A 20,297-nucleotide genomic window follows, 5' to 3' on the forward strand; every position below is an offset into this window, starting at 1 on the left:
GAAAAGGCGGGGGGGGGGGGGGGCGGCCGCGCCCTTTGGCAGCAGCCGCGGGGGCGGGGAGTACGCATGCGCGGGTCTGGGGGGCGGAGCCGCTCGGCGGATCGCTCCGCCTCCTCCTCCCCCCGCCGTCCGTACAGTAGGTGGAGTCACGCGGGCGGGGTCACATGACCGGGGCCCTTTACAGTAGGATCCCAATATGGCAGCGGCGGCGGGCGCAGGGCCCGTCGCGGTCGGGGCTGTCCGCACCTAGGGCCGCCGCCGCCGCCCGCTCCGGCTCCCCCCGCTCCCCCCCCCCTCCCCCCTTTTCCGCCTCTCCTCCCGGGCGGACGGACGTGGCGGAACCCCCAGGGTACCTCGGAGTCAGCTGCGCCCCGTCGCGTCCGACATGAGGGAGAAGGGCCGCAGGAAGAAGGGCAGGACCTGGGCAGAGGCCGCCCGGACGGTACGCGGGGCCTGCGGGCCGGGGCGGGGGGGGGGGGGGTGTGTGGGGGGAGGCGGAGGCCGCTGGGGCGGGTCAGAGGCCTCTCGGCCTCTCCGGCTCATGCGGGCTCCCTCCTGCGGGGAACGGCCGCTCCCGTCGCGCCTGGCCCCGATCAGAGCCCGGCGCGGCGGGCAGCCCCGATGGCGGCGGGGGGGGGGGGGGGGGGGGTGTCGGTGCAGCCTCGGCCTCCGGCTGCGTGCGGGGCTGCAGGGACAGCCTGGTGAGGTGCGAAGGGGTGAAGCGGCGCACGGGCTGTGGGAGCTGCTGGCCTGTCTCTGCCTGCAACTTTGTTCCAGCGCCGCGCACTTGCATAGGCAGGTTTTTTTTATTTTGACCTGTTCTCCAGTTGCTTAATGTTTCTAGGCACAAATTTATATGGGAAGCTTTGTGGGGGAGGGATTACCTCTTCGTATTTGCAAAACGCTGTCATTAATGAGGATGTAAATAATATTAGCAAACAAGTGACATGCACAATGGTTTTCTTTCAGTATTTTCAGCGTGTCAGTGTCTTTCATGCAGCAGAACTTGTTGCAGTAGGAGCTGCTGAATTGCCTCAGGACAGATAGCGAGTTGTGAACCCTAAAAGGAGAATTTTTGTCTTCTGATTTCCCAGTCTGATAGTCTTTGTTACTCTGCTGTTTTCAAGACGGACTTACCGTAGTTTCTGTGTGGGGCAGGTGCGTTAGACGGTGGATAAAGGAAAAGGGATGTTGAGTAGTGAGACAAGCGTGAGAGAGGAAACTAAACAAGTGCAGCCTGCAGGAGCTGAACAGAAGTGTTGAATTGTGAAAGTACAACACATGCTTCTGAGGTATCTGTATTTGCAGTGCGGATTCAAATCTGCCTGATGGAGAGGGGGAGGAGTTTGGGTTCTATCATAGCCGTTCTGAAAGAGGTATCTGTTAAAACAAGACTTGAAAAGTCTGGCTAGAAAGCAAATGTAAATAGACATCTGCGGCTGAGACTTGCAAGCACTATTTTAATAAATAGTAATTTATTTATATTAATAAATATTAAGTTTATTTATTTAAATTTGAAAGGCATCAAAATAGCTGCTCTTCTTTCAGGAGATATGATGCAGTTAACTATTTTAAGAATATGAGATACTGTCCCACAGGTGAATGCTTTGGTACTTCTCTGTATATGTTTTTGTGTATCTTTTTTTAACAATTTATTTTGAAAAAAGAGTTCAAGAACCTCCACTGTAGGGTATAAGTGGGACCCAATCTTTTTCAGCCTATGAGCACTGCTGTTCATCCAGTGATCTCTTACAGAATCCACTTAAAGGCTAAAACGTGTATTTAGAAAAGCTGCACTGAAAACTATCAAAACTGAAGGTTACACGTTAGCCTGGGTTGCATACCTAGATTCATGGCAGAGGCAGCCAAAACTAGGAAAAGATGAGTAAATGCCTGCCAAAACCTCAGTTTTGGCAAATATTTCTATTTGAGTATTCAGCGGGAATGTTAAAATATTCTGGTCAAACTCCAACTCCAATCTTCAAAAAGTTTCCCTGCATTTTTGGTTTGAAATAATGTCTTTTGATTCTTGTCCTAGCTTGTGTGCTTGTATTGGCTTCTCAGCTGCCGGTGGTTGAAGTTCGTAGGGTATATTATAAAACCGCGTTAAGAAACGCGGCAGCTCTCAGGTACCCTATTCTTCTGCTCCTGAAAGGTGACATAAAACTTTTCCTCAAGCTTGAGAAACCTTCCATTTTGTCTTCAGCATAGTGTTGCATCTCTGCGCTCTTTTGCAGAGGTAGTTCGCTCGCTGAGCTCTCTAAGCTGGCTTGCTGTGGAGTGAGCCCCGACAGTCACAGGTCAGCATGGAGCTGCAGGGGAAGGGGCTTGGGGTTGTAGACCTGCTTGTCCTGGCAAACTGCCCTGCGGTGGTCCCTGAACAGCAGCGTATGGTCATCACGGCTGATGTTCTGTGGCAGTTCTGTCCCCCCCTCTGCCTCCTCGCTCTCTGTCACCTCACTGCTGGCACTCGTAGGTAGTTCAGGGAGCTAGACCAGCAAAAAAGCATCGTCGTTATTATGGTGCTGATCTGGCTGCGTGCCAGTTTAGTCTTCCCAGCCAGGTATTTGGGATTAGGTGTCCTCCAGTGCAAGGGAGGTGATGGGAATGTGGCAGGGGGAGAGCACCAAGGTAATATCTACTTGATAGCTTAATCTGTTGTAGCAGTTCAGTGTTAGCTGGAAACAAGGTGGTAAGCAACAGAAGCATGGCCTTTCTGTTTGATAGAAGGATGTCAGGTAGGTATATGGATAAGGTGGATTCAGTGGGACTCAAGCTATGCTTGCTCTTAGATGTATAGGACTATTAATTGGAGCAGAATGGCAGTGTGAAGTAAGGAAAGGGTGCCCCGTGCGGGCGGCGCGTTCAGGGAGGAAGTTACTGTTGATAAACAACCTTTTTCTTATTTCCTGGCTCATTCAGTAAATTTGCAGCTGCAGATGACTGTTAACTTGTGACTTTTCTTGGGACAATGGCTGGGTGTCCCTGCAGTTAAAGTAAAAAGCTTCATTAAGGTAAGAAGCTGATACTGTATAGTACACAAGTTTAAGATAATAGTACACAATTTTAAGATAAATGCACTGCATGTGTCTCTAACCTGGAGTAACCTCTTCAGATGCAGTGGTGGAGCAACCAAACTGCAGACACACACCAATGGGACAGTGTGTCTAAAGAAAAGAGATGATTTATCTATTCTGCTGAAGACTAGAGCAGGCAGATTACATCTGTACTGGTAGACTCGAGTTTTAGGGCTTGTTTTCTGGCCCCAAGGCTGTCTCACATAATCTGTGTGTATCCATACTGCTGAACCTCCATCCTTCAAACTGGATGACCGCATTCAGGCTGGCTTTGGCAGGCTGGCCTGCGCTAGTTCTTGAACTGCACTGTAAACTGGTGTCCGGGCTCAATTTGTAATCTTGCGTACAGATCTGTGCACAGGACCTGTACTAGCCTAACGGTGCGGAGAGCCGGGCTGGTGCCTGTGCAGTGCCCTGCTGTGGCTGAGCTTAAACGTACGGCTGCGGTGGTCCAGTGGTTATCAGAAAACTGTAACTGATGCCTGTGAAGCTGGTGCAGGCAGATGAGCACAAATATTCAGTAGTACTTGCTTTAGCCTGGTTTGGGTAAGCGTTATCGTTGTAGTGTTGAATTGATATTCACAGTGGCTGTGGTTGAAGGGGGCAGGCGCCACGTTGTATGCGGCAATGGGACTTTGGTTGCGCAGCAGAGAAGTTCTGCGCTTTTGTTTTGACTGCTCAGGTCTCAGAGTTGTTGCTATTCCTCTTGTTTATGTTTAACACAGTCCTTGTGACGCAGCTTTCCAAAACAAGGAGGGACCGGAGCACAGCCGAATGCTCTGTGCATCTGCCTGCTGCCGTCCTCTGCTCTGCTGTGTGATGGAGTATGGCAGCGAACGGGCTGTTGTGGTGCGTTAGTGGCCTGTTTAGATCCAGATGAGAAGTCCTGTTGCTGGACAGAAGCCACAAACAGGCTGCCTTTGTGCTTTGTTTGCGTGGAGGAAAGTGTATGCTGTCATGTGCCAAGTTTGAAGAAATTTGGTGGTTTGTTTTTCATAGGAAGTCCCCATGTGTGACCTGACAAAACAGTTTTCTGCTGTACGGCCTCGGAGTACCAAGGCATAGGGGCTGTGCAAATGTGGGCTGGAGACGGTCTCTATAAATGCTCCTTGGCCGGCTCATCTGGGAACACAAAATGCAGTCTCTTGTGCTACCTGTTTGTGAGAGGGAGCTGCTGCAGCCGTGTTTTTTCCTGTGTGCTGATTTCCTGTTGGGTCAAACTGCCTTTGTTGGCTTCGGAGGGTGCGAGAATGCCCTTGGGAAAGCAGACAGAGCCTAAACGTGTTGCGGTGGGCGTCTCTGAAGGCGTAGATGTCCAAGTATGAGTCCTGTCATGATGCTGGCAGTTACTGTGCAGCTCTTGTGATGTGAACTCAGCTTCTCTCTTGCTGTAGGGGTTTGTTTGCATCACTTGTGTCAACTGAAGAATTAAAATGAAATGACGTGCCATCTCTGAAACTGATAGCGCAGAACATATGATCTGATCTGGTGTTCGCGGGCCCATCTGCTATGTCAAACAGAAGATAATGTAGTAAGGTCAAAAGGCGAAGTCAAGTAGAAAGCTTATTTGTTAGGGAAACAAATGGCATGCTTTTGCAAGTTGACTTTAGACTGTCCTTTTTATTAAGGTGCAATTTTCTGGGGGGCAATGAAGTAAGGAATCTGAGGGATGCCATTTTTCCCTGCTTTCTGTTAAGATGTACGCAGAAGAGCAGGTGGAAGGATCCAAATTGTAGAAGTTGCCCGCTTGTCTGCAAGTACCTGAGTCCATTTGCTCACCTGTATACGCAAACTTGAAAATCTGCAAAGGTTCCAGGACTGCTGCAAAAATATGTGGAAATTCAGGGGATTCTGTAAAACATCAGTTTGAGGGACTGATCAGCCTAGTAGATGATGCTGTTATTTTTCACTACTACATATTTCAAGTGCCCAGCTACAGCTTTCCAATGTATAGGTTGGCAGAGCTGAACTGTGTGTGCTTGCAGATTGTTTTATTGAGGGAAGCGTAGTGCTTGGTTTAACTGGGTACAAAATGCACGTAATGTCTGAGATGGATTTCTTCATTTCACCAGTCCTTCAGAGGTCTGATCGCTCAATCGGAAAAAATCTGGAGGATGATTTGGAGCACAGCAGGCCTCTCCTGGTGAATCTGAGAACTGACTTTTCAGCAAGGTATTGAATGAGGTAGCACTGTAGAAGGTTAAATGATTAATCAAAGCTTGTGTAATGAGCTGATAGTTGAAGCTGGTGAGGCTTCTTGTATTTTTTTTTTTTGAGGGGATTGTTTGTTGCTGTGTGTTAGGTTTTTTGGCGGTGGTTTTTTTTTTTAATCCCCTAAGTATTATCACAGCTTCCTTCCCTGTTCTCAGTCTGCGTCCAGGTACAAGACCTCTTTCCACTGAGGACAAGCAGCAGTGGCTAAGGTTGCTCTGTTATGTCTGTTAAATGCTTTTGCAGAGACTCCTGCGGGACAGGCATAGTGCAGTTGGTAGCCATGGCTCTGGTGACCAAGCCATTGTACGGCGTCCTTCTGCCACGTGACGTATCTACGTGTCTGCTAGCCAGGAAAATACCTTGGCAGTGTTTCTACAGAAATAGACTCGTGGCTGCACAAGACTGAACAAAAGTTGGCACAAACTTTGTCACACGTTAATAGAGAACTGCAGTTTCCCTTCACTACTTACTCATACGCATCTTTTATTGACCACAGCACTTGGATGTATTTTTCCTGCATTTTTTCAAGGTTGGGTTTTTTTTTTTTTTTAAGGACTTTACTGTAAAGTCAGCAATTGCTCTGCAAATGTGAACTCTGTTTTGGCCCAGCGTGGGTTGTATCCTCTGATATCGGCTCTTCTGGATGCTAGAACCTACAGTGAACTGAAAGTTGCTTTAAATTCATCTTGGGAATCTGTAAGAGACAAATGGAGGCTCAAAAAATTGGTTCTGATGTGGAAATAGAATTTGGAAAGGATGAGGTGTAAGAGTGATCCACTTCAATTGCTGTAGCAAGCTGGCAGACTACAGAATCTGTCCTTCTTCCAATCACAATAATCCAATTACATGCCTGCCATTTTAAAAACTAATATCCAAGTCATAGCCTGTGTTCCTGCTAGGAACTTTAACCTCTTAAAGGCATCAAAATCCCCATGAGTTACTACGCATACACGTACCTGCTGCTTTGGATGTGCAGTTGTGCTTGCTCTGGCTGGAGTTGAGTAAGCTCGTTTGCCAGCTTTGTAGCTGATCTACGGGGTTGACAACGCAATGCTGTGCTAACGTGTGGTTAATTTCATTAGTAGTAGTACAACTTTTTTTTTTTTAAAAGATAACTGAGGGGGCTGGCTCTTGGCTTGAGGGTAGTGGAGTTTGTCTCTCCCAAAGCATCAGTGCCCTTGCTAAAATCTTGAGTGTTATTTCCCTCCTGCAAAGCAGGGTGGTGGCAGATGTGCAAGCACCCAGCTCAGCAGGGCAGCACGGAAGAGGAAATGGAGGGCAGCGGTGCCAGGCGGGGAATCCCCACCAGCTGCAGAGCATCGCAGCCCTGCCCCTGAGTGCCTCTCACAGCACGCTCGGAGGTGGAGGTTCGGGCAACTGTTCACCTTGTTCTGTGTTCCAGTAGAAAAATTCAGCGCTACTGAAGGATCTCAAACGTGTTTCCTTTACTTTTGTTCTTATTTAAAACAATAAATGCAGTTTAGGTATTAATTTTAATACAGAGCTTAGATATACTTTTGCTTGGTCTCTCTCGTTAACTTTATTTTAGCACGGAAGGATTTAAAGGTATCGTGCAGACTTCCTTGAGTGAGCTCATCTCTAAAGCTGCAAGAGCATTGAAATGGCTTTTCTGCAAAAGTTGTGGTCTCCTTTCAGATCAGCTGAGAAATGTAGATGTGCAAGCATGTCTTGAGCATTTTTTGTGCGAGGCTTTTCCAAGTGAGAACATTTGAGAAAAAAAGCCAGTTTTCTTTCCTGGATATGGTCTTTGCAACATCTGCAGAAGGTGGTTTCAATGAACCTAACTGTTGTGTAGTAACCAGCGCATTATCTAGTGTCCTAAAGAAATTGAAGAATCATCTTTTACTAAAATGTAGTTGGATTCTGGGTATCATGCAAGCTCTTTCTATAAAAAGAGGGAAATTCAAATACTTTGTGCTTAAAACCCATGCTTCACAGTCTGTGTTTTTGTGCACCAAGGGCCATTCGCATTAGCGAGTAATATGGAGTGATAAAATCACGCTGCGGAGGGAAGTCGGTGGCCAGGAGGAGTTGGTATCGGTGCGATGTCTGCTGCAGGGTTTTGCATCAGGGTAGCTCTGGTTTGAACCACAGGGCTGGACTTTTGCTACTGCCTGTCCCATACTGGATGTGCTCTGAACTGAAAGGTGCTCCTCTGGCTTCATCCAAAGAGAATCCATTGTCTTCTCCACTAGCTGCTCTGGAAAGTGAGCTGAAGCACGGTAAGTGGAGACAATTGCGAGCCAGCATCGTGAGTGCTCTCCTGATCAGAGTTAAAACTATAATAATGTAGACATGACAGATGAGTGTTATTGCCCAAATACACCAATGCTGAATGAAGATCATCCTGTGGCTTTTTGGTTCAATTCTGCATGTGCATCTGTTGCCTACAATGTATGTTAAAACACACCAGAAGCGGATGCTTGATATATCTGGGTTTTTTTCTGTGATTGTCAGGTTTTCTGCTTATGTGGCTAGCTTAAACTGTTTGGAGGAGTAAAAAGAGAGCCAAGAACAGCCAAGACATTTGGTCTAATTCTTCGTGTGTCTCTAAAACATCTCTGCTGTAACCAGCTGTGGGATCTTCTCAGAGGTCTTATCTGAATTCATGTCCTGAATGAGGCAGTTTCAGTAGGTCACTGTTATTGAATAGCCTTTGAAGTAAAATGTGAGAAATTGGGTAATCATGCCTATCGCTTACGTTCTGCAGATGCTATGAAACTCTGCTTTACAGAGAAGATGAGCAGTATTACTGTTGTAGAGTTGAGTAGAGATGAAAATTTGGAGGATTACGCATGTGAGCTTATCACTTGATAGCTGGGGCAGTAAGATTATACAATTTTTTTTTTTAAATAAAAAGCCTCCAATGATGCAGCGTTCACTCTGTTTCAGTGCAGAAGCCAAGGGGTAGCAAGTGCTGTCTGCCAGCCTCGTGTTTGGAGAGCACGGAAGGAGATATAAGCTGTGGAGCTTGCTTTTGCAGGACGTTGTAGATGCTAAAGGCTTGCATGGGCTTGTGGAAATCTGTTGCAGGTTACTAAATACCTGGAAACTCCTCTTATTTTTGAAGTCCCAAGCAGCATTGAGAATGGGAGAGCAGCCTCCTGGGATGTTGGGATGCTAGACAGTCGCACAGGAGGTCCATCAACATCAGCTATGGCCCCATATGGATTGGTGTTTAAGTATTTAGTTCAACTTCAGGCTGCTAGAACGGTTTCCTGCTTTTCTGTGTAAACAAAAGATTTTCCTGGTGTGCTGAAGGGACTGGCCAACGTGATTGCATGTTGATCCTTTATTGTCCTTAAAGGGCTGTGGTGATTGGGGAAAGCTCCTTGTGAGTGGAAGAGGGAAAATGTCACACTCATCTTCAAAAGGGTGAGAAGGAGGATGTGGGGAAATAGGCCTGGTCATCCTCATTTGGGTCCTTGGCAAGGTATGGAACAAATACTCCTGGAAGCTGGTTTCTTGTGCATGTAGGAGAAGAATGGGGTTTTTTGGGGACAGCCAGCGTGGATTTACCAAAGGTAAGCTGTTGCTAAACAAGGTGATGAGATGGCTGGCTCTGTGGAGGAGGACAGAGCAGTTAAAACATGGCTTTTGGTGTGGTTTTTCCCATAGTATCCTTATGACCAAGCTGGTGAGACACAGGCTGGATAAGCAGGTGACAAAGTCGATGCTAAACTGAATGGACAGGCAGGCACCAAGGTCTGAACAGCCATGCAGAGGTCCACTGGCTACTGCGTGTCAGTGGTGGTCCTCGGGTTTTGATACTGAGACTGATACTGAGCCGATGCTTTGTGTTGGCGTTCAGATGCGTACCCAAGGTTCCTGTGGCAATGGCTAGAACCCTAATACATCGGTCATCAGGGCTTGGTGACTTAGATAACTGTCTGTGGGTGGCCAAGTTTATTGTCCTTCCTCTGCTTTTAAAACAAACTGGGAAAGTAGCATGTCCTGTGTTGTGAGGTGTGGTTTGGATCGCTGTTCTCCTGCAGAAGTATTTGTGTTGTCTGTTGTAGCCATAGTGTAACATGTTTAAATGCTTAGAATGTGGCTGTGACTTTGTCACAGGGGGACATAGGGGAAATGACAGCCCTGCTAAGACAATTGTTTTGGAGCTGGGTGTCTCTAAGATACAAAATTAGATGACATTTCAGTAACAGCTGAGTGACTCTTCTTTAGAAGTGTATGGTGTGATTATAAATGTGCATGATAACGTATTGGGTTTGCATGACAAGGTTTTGGTAGCGGGGGGGCTACCAGGGGAAGCTTCTGTGAGAAGATGCCAGAAGCTTCCCCCATGTCCGATAGAGCCCATGCCAGCCGGCTCCAAGACGGACCCGCCGCTGGCCAAGGCCGAGCCCATCAGCGACGGTGGTAGCACCTCTGGGATAACAGATTTAAGAAAGGGGGAAAAGTTACTGTGCAGCAGCAACTGCAGCCAGAGAGAGGAGTGAGAAGATGTGAGAGGAACAACTCTGCAGACACCAAGGTCAGGGAAGAAGGAGGGGGAGGAGGTGCTCCAGGCACCCCAGCAGAGATTCCCCTGCAGCCCGTGGGGAAGACCACGGTGAGGCAGGCTGTCCCCCGGCAGCCCATGGAGGTCCACGGTGGAGCAGATATCCACCTGCAGCCCGTGGAGAGAGGACCCCACGCCAGAGCAGGGGGATGCCCGAAGGAGGCTGTGACCCTGTGGGAAGCCCGCGCTGGAGCAGGCTCCTGGCAGGAGCTGTGGCCCCGTGGAGAGAGGAGCCCAGGCTGGAGCAGGTTTGCTGGCAGGGCTTGTGACCCCGCGGGGGACCCACGCTGGAGCAGTCTGCTCCTGAAGGACTGCACCCTGTGGAAGGGACCCACGCTAGAGCAGTTCGTGAAGAACTGCAGCCCGTGGGCAGGACTCACGCTGGAGAAGTTTGTGGAGGACTGTCTGCCGTGGGAGGGACCCCACGCTGGAGCCGGGGAAGAGTGTGAGGAGTCCTCCCCCTGAGGAGGAAGGAGCGGCAGAGACAGCGTGTGATGAACTGACCGCAACCCCCATTCCCCGTCCCCCTGCGCTGCTCAGGGCGAGGAGGTAGAGAACTCAGGAGTGAAGTTAAGCCCGGGAAGAAGGGAGGGGTGGGGGAAAGTGTTTTTAAGATTTAGTTTTATTTCTCATTGTCCTACTCTGATTTGATTGGTAATAAATTAATTTTTCCCCAAGTGGAGCCTGTTTTGCCCGTGACGGTAACTGGTGAGTGATCTCCCTGTCCTTATCTCGACCCATGAGCCTTTCATTATATTTCCTCTCCCCTGTCCAGCTGAGGAGGGGAGTGATGGAGCGGCTTTGGTGGGTACCTGGCCTCCAGCCAGGGCCACCCCTCCAGCCAGGGTCACCCCACCACAGGTGGAACTTCCTGATTCTTCTCAAATTAGCGTGAATTTATTTGCCTGGTTAAAACCAAGTATATACCTGTAGACTCTGCAGCTTCAGGAAGTGTGCATGAAATTACTCAGCCAGATGGGTTATGTACTTACATGAGTTTTGTTTAAATTAAAAGAATTTGCTTTTTTTTCACTGAAGTATATATAAAAAAAAAGTTCAGTAGCAGCAGGATTAGAGTCTGATTGCCAGCTCTCCAGTAGGTTCATATACTTTTATCTTCAGGTAAATTCAACTGAAAGAACCTGAGAGCATAAGAGGGCTCAGTTGAACTAAGGGCAGCAGCTCTACCTGTTTGTAATGCTTTGACGTGAGCATAAATTTTGCCTTGCATATGGACGATATTTTGACTGTGTGTGGTTCTGCAGTAGTTCCATGTAAGAACATCCAAAGGAATCCTTGCTTAAATGCATTTCTGTTCACTCTAGGCTGAACTGATGTGACCACTGGTTACTTCCAACCAGGAAGCCCTACTGATGTCATTGCAATGATGCAACTTTGGGGCAGGAACTGAACTTCTGAACTTCTCTCTTTGGGGCAGATTAAAACTTTATTTTCAAGAGCACAAAATACTGCAATGCCATTGCTGGTAACTGTATGTTCTCCTAAAACTGTTTTCAGTGGCTTTATAGCTATTAAACACTGTCTTTCCTTCTAATATCTGTACTGGCTCTGCTGGAGTCTGAGTGCACTTACTGGATTCTGAATTCAAAATTGATTTGATAAGATGACTTCATAAAAATGTCCCCGTTCTTCTTCTGGCAAGTCATGCAATTTGTGTTCTGCTGGGCAGAATTCTTCCTTCCCCACTTTCCATGTGGGGAAATTTGAATTTGCTCTTAAACCTCTTACAAGACACATTATCTCTTATGGCTTGCAGTTTTGCTGTTCAGAAGCTTTTTCTGAGCTCAGTCCACACTCTGTCCTGATACAGCATCCCCCCCAAGATCAGCAAAACCCATTTACTCCTCTCTTCCCCTGTGCTTTCTGGCACGCGATGCACAAACGGAGCATGTTGGGGGATTTGTGGCCGCTGAAGAGCTGCGGTAGGCTCGTGTTCCTGGCAGTGGTGGCTTGTGCAATCTAAAAAGACTTTACCCAGTAAATGGTCAGTAATACTTGCAGAGCACTGACTGCGCTGATCCTGTTTCCCTGTGGCAGGTGATGGATGCTTCAGCAGAATCATATTGGAAAATGACAGTCACTTCTTCATTAAAGAGCGTTTTAAACATGAAGCTTTTAGCAAACCTGGCAGATGATGCTTCAGATGGATGGAGTCTGTGTGCTGTCTGTCCAGTGGAATACAGTGTCCCCATACACCTCTGAGGGCTTTGCTCCGCTGTCACCTGGGACATCAGCTCTGAAGCCTGTGATTCTTGAGCTGCACTTGGAACGAGCCCGCCTGGATTTGTGCATTGCCACAACTCTGTCTTATAACTCCTTCCAGTAACTTCTGCAGAAATAATTCGCAGAGCAAGGTGAAGGGTTGAAAATGGCTCATCGCTGTTGTCTTGAGAGCCCACAGGCTTTTAAGCAGGATTCCTCCAGAGTCGGCTCCAGCCAAGTACTTAGCGCATGGTGCAAATACTTTGAAAGGCACCGCAGTTTGTATTATGTCTGCTTTAGTTCCCAGTGTTTAACTTGCATTTGTCTTCAGCATTTCTTCCTTCTTACCAACCTACTGTGGGACTGAGTGAGTGTGGAGAGGGGCTCCTGTAGCAGTCCTTCTTTAAAAGTACCTGCAGTATAAATGTAGTTCTGCTTTCTCCTATACAGTCTTATTAAATAGCAGTGTACTTCTGGAAATACTGAATTTGAAGTTTTCTTTGTCTTTATATAATGTGGACATAGCTCTTCTGGTGGCAGAGGGTCAGCAAGTAACTTCCTATGTGCTTTGTCATGGAAATTAAATAGCACAATCTTTGCCCTCTCCCAAGTGTGCACGTTGGTATGTCAGCCAGAATTAATTCAGCTCTCCTTAACCCCCATTGAAGGTTAGATCCTATCGCTACTGCCATGAAAAAGTCAGTGTTTGTTTCATGGTACTGTCATAACATCACTTAAATTCTCTTTCAGCAGTTAGTGGGCAGGAAAACATGAGACACTTCTGGTGCAGATTATATGAACGACTATCTGCCATTAGAGTAGTAAAATTTAAAGGTTTCAACCACGATTAAAGTCTCGCTGAGCTAAATAATCTCCGTTTTAAAGTATTAACACACACCATCACTTGAAAAGCCTGCTTCTGTCTCCTGTAAAATCTTTAAAAGGCAGCTACAGGTCTTCTGGGTCTCTTTGCTCACCTCCTTGCAGCTGTTTCCATCTGAACTTGCAGATCTCAGTTCCTGTTGGAAGGTTGAACACCAGAGTTGTTCAGAAAATGGCAAAGAAAATTGTCTCATATCAGCAATGTTGTTGCAATAATGGGTTTATCCTTAATCAGGAAGACTTTCGTTCATGCCTGAACTTGGATGTTTTTTCTTTACTAAATAAGCATCTGTTTTGGAAAGGCAGCTGAAGTAAAAACCACTCACATCTTTGCATTTGACCTTCTTGCTTTGGGACATACGGTGAATTAACAACCTGAAAACCATGTGGTGAGGCACACCTAGAGCCCTGGTTGTTATCAGTGGCTGTCTTAAATCTTGAGTGCCACTTGAAACATGCTTAAAATGTTGTTTTTCCTTACTTATGCTGAAAGTGTCTGCAGGGGATTACCTTACCTAACTTCTGCTGGAGGCTTTCAGCTCTTTGCTGTGCAAATATCAATTCTGCAAAAAAGTTCTATTTTCTGACAAAGCTTTTGAGCTGTAGATGAGCACTTAACTCCAGTAACAAACTGTTTTTATTTACATGGCTCTCTACAAATAGTGTACTTTCCTTAAGCAGCTAATGTACTTCAAATGCCTTTTATTTTGATGTTTCAGGCTGCTGAGGCTTCCTATCTTTGACCTAATGTCTCCTGCAGACCTGTGTACAGCTAAATGTTTTCCAGTCTTAAAAGGAAAGAATGAGTGTTAAGGTTTCCTCTCTGCTCTAGGGGAAGGAATATGGAAAAACGATATCCTCCAAAAGAGCTGTCCTGGTTCAAGTTATCTACCTGTTATCTTCCATGGTTACTTGAACGTGGAAATCCGGTGGCGCCAGTTAGCCCTGTCTTTTGGGGTCATCTCTTCGTCTTCTCATTTTGTGGGTGTTTCAAAAGCTGGAGCTGCAGCGACCGTACTGTCTTCTGCTACATCTGCATGGAAGTGAGCGATGGCCACTTGTCTTCTGCTTCTCCTCCTGCCTTCTGTCCCTGCAGACTTCCCACCCCTTGGCCTTTACAGTGAAGTCTTGTGAGATATTGGCATCTTGCACAAAATCTGCGTATCCCTCTGTTCCTTTCACCAAGAAACCTCTTGTATATGCCGTCTTGAGCTTTCTCTGCATTTCTGTTGCTTTTGGGGTTTTTTTGCCTGTGTAACTGGAGGAATATCATGGAGCCTTGCAGTCCAAATAATGCCTTGTAGTTGTCTGGTTTTGTGCTGATGCTGCCCTAAAACACAAGTAGATCTGAAAAGGAAACGTGGGGTCCTGGATGGTCTGCTAGTTCTGCACCAAGTGGTGGGGGGGAGTTAAGATTGTGAAAGATTTGTCTTGTGCCAGCTTCATATGCTACTCATACAGGAATACGGAAGAATGGAAAGGTGGGAGAGATGCAATTTCTTGGTATAAAACATACCACTTGATTTGGAAGCTTTGACTAGTGACTTATAAAAACACTATGTTCGTGGCTTATCAGAACGGGGAGTTATTGAACAGGGAAGAAGCCATCTCCTTTGACAGATTCAGAAGTTTGCTGCTACCTGCTGTACACCTACATTTTTTTTTTAAGCTGTATTTAAACCTCCAGTCTGTTTCAAAGAGTGCTCACCAGTGCTGACAAATCATGTAGGATTTGGTGAAAAGCATTTCTGCTGCTTGTCTTCTCTACCAGTGGCAAAATGGATGAAGTGCAAAGCCTTGGTTGCAGTGTTTAAAACAAAAAAATGAGTGTAGTTCAGCAACCTTACCTCTCATTGCTGGCTCTCCTAGCCAGATGGGAAGGTACAGAGTAGCGGTTTTGGGGTAAGATAGACATGCCTGAGCACTGACTTCAGAGCAGCTACTAAGGCTCTCTGCCAGGCAGCGTGACTAACTTGCCAACACTCAACAACTTTCTCTTATGGTAACAAGAGAGACTTTTGCATTTCATAGAATCATAGAATGGCTTGGGTGGAAGGGACCTTCAAGATCATCTAGTTCCAACCCCCCTGCCGTGGGCAGGGACACCTTCCACCAGGCCAGGTTGCTCAAAGCCCCATCCAACCTGGCCTTGAACACTTCCAGGGATGGGGCATCCACAGCGTCTCTGGGCAACCTGTGCCAGTGCCTCACCATCCTCACAGGGAAGAACAACTTCCTTACATCTCATCTAAATCTCCCCTCTTTTGGTTTAAAACCATCACCCCTTGTCCTATCGCAGCAGGCCCTGCTAAAAAGTCTGTCCCCATCTTTCTTTTAAGCCCCTTTAAGTACTGGCAGGCTGCTATAAGGTCTCCCCGGAGCCTTCTCTTCTCCAGGCTGAACAACCCCAACTCTCTCAGCCTGTCCTCACAGCAGAGCTGCTCCAGCCCTCGGATCATCTTCGTGGCCTCCTCTGGCCCCACTCCAACAGGTCCATGTCTTTCCTGTCCCGAGGACCCCAGAGCTGGACGCAGTGCTGCAGGGGGGGGTCTCACAAGAGTGGAGTCGAGGAGGGGAATCCCCTCCCTTGCCCTGCTGGCCACGCTTCTTTTGACACAGCCCAGGACAGGGTTGGCTTTCTGGGCTGCGAGCGCACGTTGCCGGGTCATGTTGAGCTTCTCATCAACCAACACCCCCAAGTCCTTCTCCTCAGGGCTGCTCTCAATCCACTCATCGCCCAGCCTGGATTTGTGCTTGGGATTGCCCCGACCCATGTGCAGGACCTTGCACTTGGCCTTGTGGAACTTCATGAGGTTCGCACAGGCCCGCCTCTCAAGCCTGTTGGGGTCCCTCTGGATGGCATCCCTTCCCTCCAGCGTGTTGACTGCACCACACAGCTTGGTGTCGTTGGCAAACTTGCTGAGAGTGCACTCGATCCCACTGTCCATGGCGCCGACAAAGATGTTAAACAGTGCTGGTCCCAATACCGACCACTGAGGAACGCCACTCGTCACTGCTCTCCACTCGGACATGGAGCTGTTGACCGCAACTCTTTGAGTGCGACCATCCAGCCAATTCCTCATCCACCGAGTGGTCCATCCATCAAATCCATGTGTCTCCAGTTTAGAGACAAGGATGTCGTACAGGACAGCATCAAATGCTTTGCACAAGTGCAGGTAGTTTCAAGGTCTGTCAAACTGTATTCGAATGAGATTGTGAGGAGCTGTAGGAGCTTCTGTTCTGAGAGATTTCTCTTCAGAAGAGAAGTTTAGCTAGATGAATAGCTTCATCATCAACTTCAAATTCAACTGAAGGTCTGTAGTGCTAGTTCTCACTTCGGGTCAGTAGGCAACGAATTTCCCATGGTGTCTCTGCTTCAGCTTTCAGACCATTGTGAAAGCTGAAATAGGAAAGAACCCTTTCTTCCAGCAAGGGTAAAAGAACGTAAAAGGTGGTAACTGTTTTACTACAGGAAAAAAGGTTGATAATTCTATCCTGGCTCTAATTATTGGACAAATTTTAGAAGTTGAAGTAGCATTGATACTCTTCTGGTAATCGGATTGATTTTTTTTTAAACACTCTTAATTATTAGGTAATTATTAGAACAAGGTGGAGTTTAAGGGTTTTCTCATGGTTGGTAATAAATATTACTCAATTGGTGCATGTTCTGGTGACTTCAGTTAAGCTGGTGCATTTAAACAACCTCAAGTGTTGTTAGTGTAATGATGTTCATGGCTAAAGACAGTTGTCAGTTGGAGATTTTGTAAATACCTGTCCAGCAGGAACAATCTGTGATGTCTTTTGTCAGTGTTGTTGCTAAAAGTCTTGCTATCTCACCTCTGGAAACAAAGAGTGCAAATCAAGTTGATCTTTCCAGACCATCCTTAATGTGAACTTGTTGACTTCATGCATCATAGCACAGGCACCCAAGGTCTGATGCGCAGGGTAAAAATAGCTGCAGTGGCTTTGGCTCGTAGCGTGCTCCTTGCATTTGAAAAACAGCCTGCAAATGTGTGCGTAAGGTCTTGAATAGTGATCTTGCATTCAGACCTTATTGCATCAAATGGTAAAACCTAAAGAGAAGTATAGTATTCTGATTGAAGGTTGACAAATCCATAAAACTACACCATGAAACTTGAGGATTTTGTCTGTACCACATGCCGCCATGAATGTTTGTTTCTTACTTTCCTCTTTGGACTCTCCTTACCTTGGTAGAAGGATGAACCTGGGCAGGATCCCAGGCTGGCACCCACAGGAGATGCAATTACCTGCTTCCTGCAGGCTCCTGTGTGATATTTCCAAGTCAAAGGCTGGCTTACGAACTGTTCAAGCAGCTGCTGCCAGGTGGGGAGGTGTGTGTCAGCGCTGCCCTTCCACTGGCCTCTTTCTCTAGTGCCACATGAGTGTATGAAGCTGCTTGGCAAACTCAACTGTAAAGCTGTTCTGGTTTTGGTTTGGTTTTTTTTTTTTTTAATTAAAAAAAAATAGGGAAAATTATTTTTAGCTCAGATTAGATCCCTGATCTTGTTTACTACTTTGCCAGCACATGTGGCTATGCAGCCTGGAGGAAGGGAGATGTGCCGAAGGTGCAGGACCATCTTTCAGCATCGGCGTGGACGCTTCAGCTCGCAGAAGTTTGGTGTTTTAATAGGACATTCAGTCATTTGAGACAAATACGGTTTCTTGGCAGTAGGTTAAGTAAAATAACTTGTCTAAGTTTAGTAGCTGGTCATGTTGGTTTTAATGTGCCCATGCTTTCATATACAAATACTGAAAACTCCTCCTTGTAGGCCTGGTGTGCTACCTGATTCAAGCAAGAGCTGGCCTCAGTTTAGCTCTTTGCCCCATGCAGGATGGCTGTCTGAGGACTATTTATTTTTGAGACTTCCTTGTTGGGCTGCTACGCACAGGTTCTGGGACTCTGACCTCTTTGGTGTTTGCTCTCCAGTTGCGTTGCCATTTATTTTCTTGTTGGGAACTGGTGACCTGCACCAGACCTGCACCACCTTGCTGCCTCCTTTCACTAACTAAATGTAGGCACTACTACAGGGCTTAAACTCAAATATTAATTTTGTTTCCACAAATACTTATTGGGAGCTTAAGACCATTTATACTTGAAGGAAGTACATATGTGCAAAGATGACAGCTTTGTAGTATTTTGCATCCGAATCCTGAACTCTTGTGCTGTGTGGGGGAGGCAAAATGTACAGCCAGGAGCAGTTCAGCAGGTCTTGCTTAATAATTGTCTCTTGCTAATAATTGTGACTGTCTCATGTCACTTTTAGATCACTGCTGTGTAACTCCTCAGCTTTCTCAAACCTTGAGAGATAATGCAGAGGGTGGTTTTTTGGTTTTTTGTTTTTTGTTTTTTTTTTTTAAAAGGCCACTCTGTTAGTCCCCACTGATAGACTTCTGCCCCTCTCCCGTCTCATACGCACGTTATTGCCGAAGGCGTGTTGCGCACAAGCCCTCACCTCAGAGGTGCTATTCCACTGTGTTTTCTGTTCTCTAAATTCAGGGATGTAAGCACCAAGTCCAGAAGCTTTGAGTTGTTTTGTAGGAATGATCACTTTTGGGTTTTCTGTACAAAAACAATCTATCCTAGACATGAAACTTCTCCTGGTCTTGGAGGTTTATATAATCCTGTTGAGCTTCTTTCAGACTGCTTGTTCTCTGCTTAAAGCTGAGCTTATCAAGCATCTGGGTGGGCATTCTGGAAGCTGGTGGGAGTACAGGGTAGTCTGCAGAATGGTCGCGTTGTCTTTTGGCAGGACAAGTTTTTCACGAATCCAGAAATGGTTTATTCGAAGCAGCACTTCAGTTTCCTCTCAGCCGTATCCTTGAAATGAAACGGTCACAAATACAGCTGATTTTGGTTCCTGTCTCTGCTGCATAGCGGTGTACAACTTTAAACCTGTGTCCCTGTTCTGCCTCGCCTCTCCAGTGGCGTACCTTAGCAGAAACAAGCAATGAGCATCCGTGGAGCTGCTGCGGCAGCGTAGCCTGGTGTCCTCCCGTGTCCTGCTCCGGGTTCGTGTTGTGCTCAGAGTGGTGCGGTTGCCTAACTGGGTCCTCAAGGTGAAACGTGACTCTTGGATCTCGCCTGTTCACGCTACTGTTCAAAGGCATTTAAAAATGACGTGACACACTCCAGTCTTAAATGCTGCATGAAATGATAACATGCACTGGCATTCAATGGCACTTGGTTTCTAATAACACGGAATTGTCCATTCTGTCTTGACCTCGTTTCTGGTTAAGACCTTGAATAGCATTTGCCTAATTGGATGAGTAGAAAAGATATTGCAATCTAGGTCAAGTCCTTCAGTCCCCTTCTTCACTCCTCTCGTTACTGCCAGAGTGAAACGGTATTTTGCATGCTGCCTCTGCCCAGCACACTGCTCTGTAGTGACTGACTGAGAAGGAATTTCACATACGCTTTGGTTTTTTTATAGCTGACCCACTTCTCTGTAAAAGGTTTGCATTGCATAAAGATTATTTCTTGCTGCAGGAGGGTATAAGGAAATTTGCAGCTATTGCTGCCTTCTGTTGCTGCAGCTGGAATTCTCCTCCTAGCAAGGAATGGCCAGGAGGTAAGAGGTCCATGTTGGATATGAGGTTGAGATGTAACCTAATGAGCAGGTATTGCTGCCTGGCCCTCCAGAACATGCAGGGGATTGAGCTAATAACTCTTCAAGTTGCTGTGGATTCATGGCTTTTATGAAGTTTAAATTCTATTTCCAGGAAGAAGCCCAAGTGTAAGTGATGATTACGTTTACAGCATTAGGTTGCCCAATTTTAATTCCTCCTTTATATAAGGGAATAATCAATAGCAAGAATTCCATGGTGCATTTTTACCAAAGTTTGCTGAAAACATTAATGAACTAAGGTGCTCTTTCATATCCAGTCTTGGAGAATCTCTTGCTTAAACCTTGATGGACAGATTGCTGTAAAAAAACCAAAACACCCCAACAAAAAAACAAACAAAAAACCCCAGCCACTTCAAACACAAGTTTCCATGGGGCTTTTATCCTCCGTAATTTTGAATACTGGCTTGATATACTGTCATAGTTACATGGGCAGAACTTACTCTGATCACTTAGAGCTTTCTTAAATTGAAAAGTACGGCCAACTCTTACTTCTGGCAAAGGATGAGCTAGAAAAGAAAGCTTAACAGTATCACCCAGTAAGAGTCGTTTTATGCTGGACAGGTCTGGGGGAGGGGATGTCTTTTTTTTTTTTTTAATTCCCTTAACAAGGGTTTCAGCTCCTGTATTCATGAATGATTCATTGCAGCCTTCTAAGGAGCTGCTTGCCTGTGGTGTAACTGCATTTTAGTGAGGTGCATGCTAATTTGGTGCCCT

The 20,297-nt window shown here is 46.5% G+C and overlaps 1 protein-coding gene across 1 annotated transcript in view; it reads left to right on the plus strand.

The window, feature by feature from the left end:
- The first annotated feature begins 296 nt into the window (after positions 1-296).
- Positions 297-20,297, plus strand: part of ASXL2 (ASXL transcriptional regulator 2) — a 126,763-nt gene continuing 106,762 nt past the window's right edge. Inside the window, exon 1 of the mRNA XM_050893888.1 lies at positions 297-442. Within this exon, the coding sequence (XP_050749845.1) occupies positions 386-442 (57 nt within the window). The 5' untranslated portion in view covers positions 297-385. The remainder of the gene's footprint in view (positions 443-20,297) is intronic.

The sequence above is a fragment of the Gymnogyps californianus genome, chromosome 3, assembly GCF_018139145.2.
Source record: "Gymnogyps californianus isolate 813 chromosome 3, ASM1813914v2, whole genome shotgun sequence".
Lineage (NCBI taxonomy): Eukaryota > Metazoa > Chordata > Aves > Accipitriformes > Cathartidae > Gymnogyps > Gymnogyps californianus.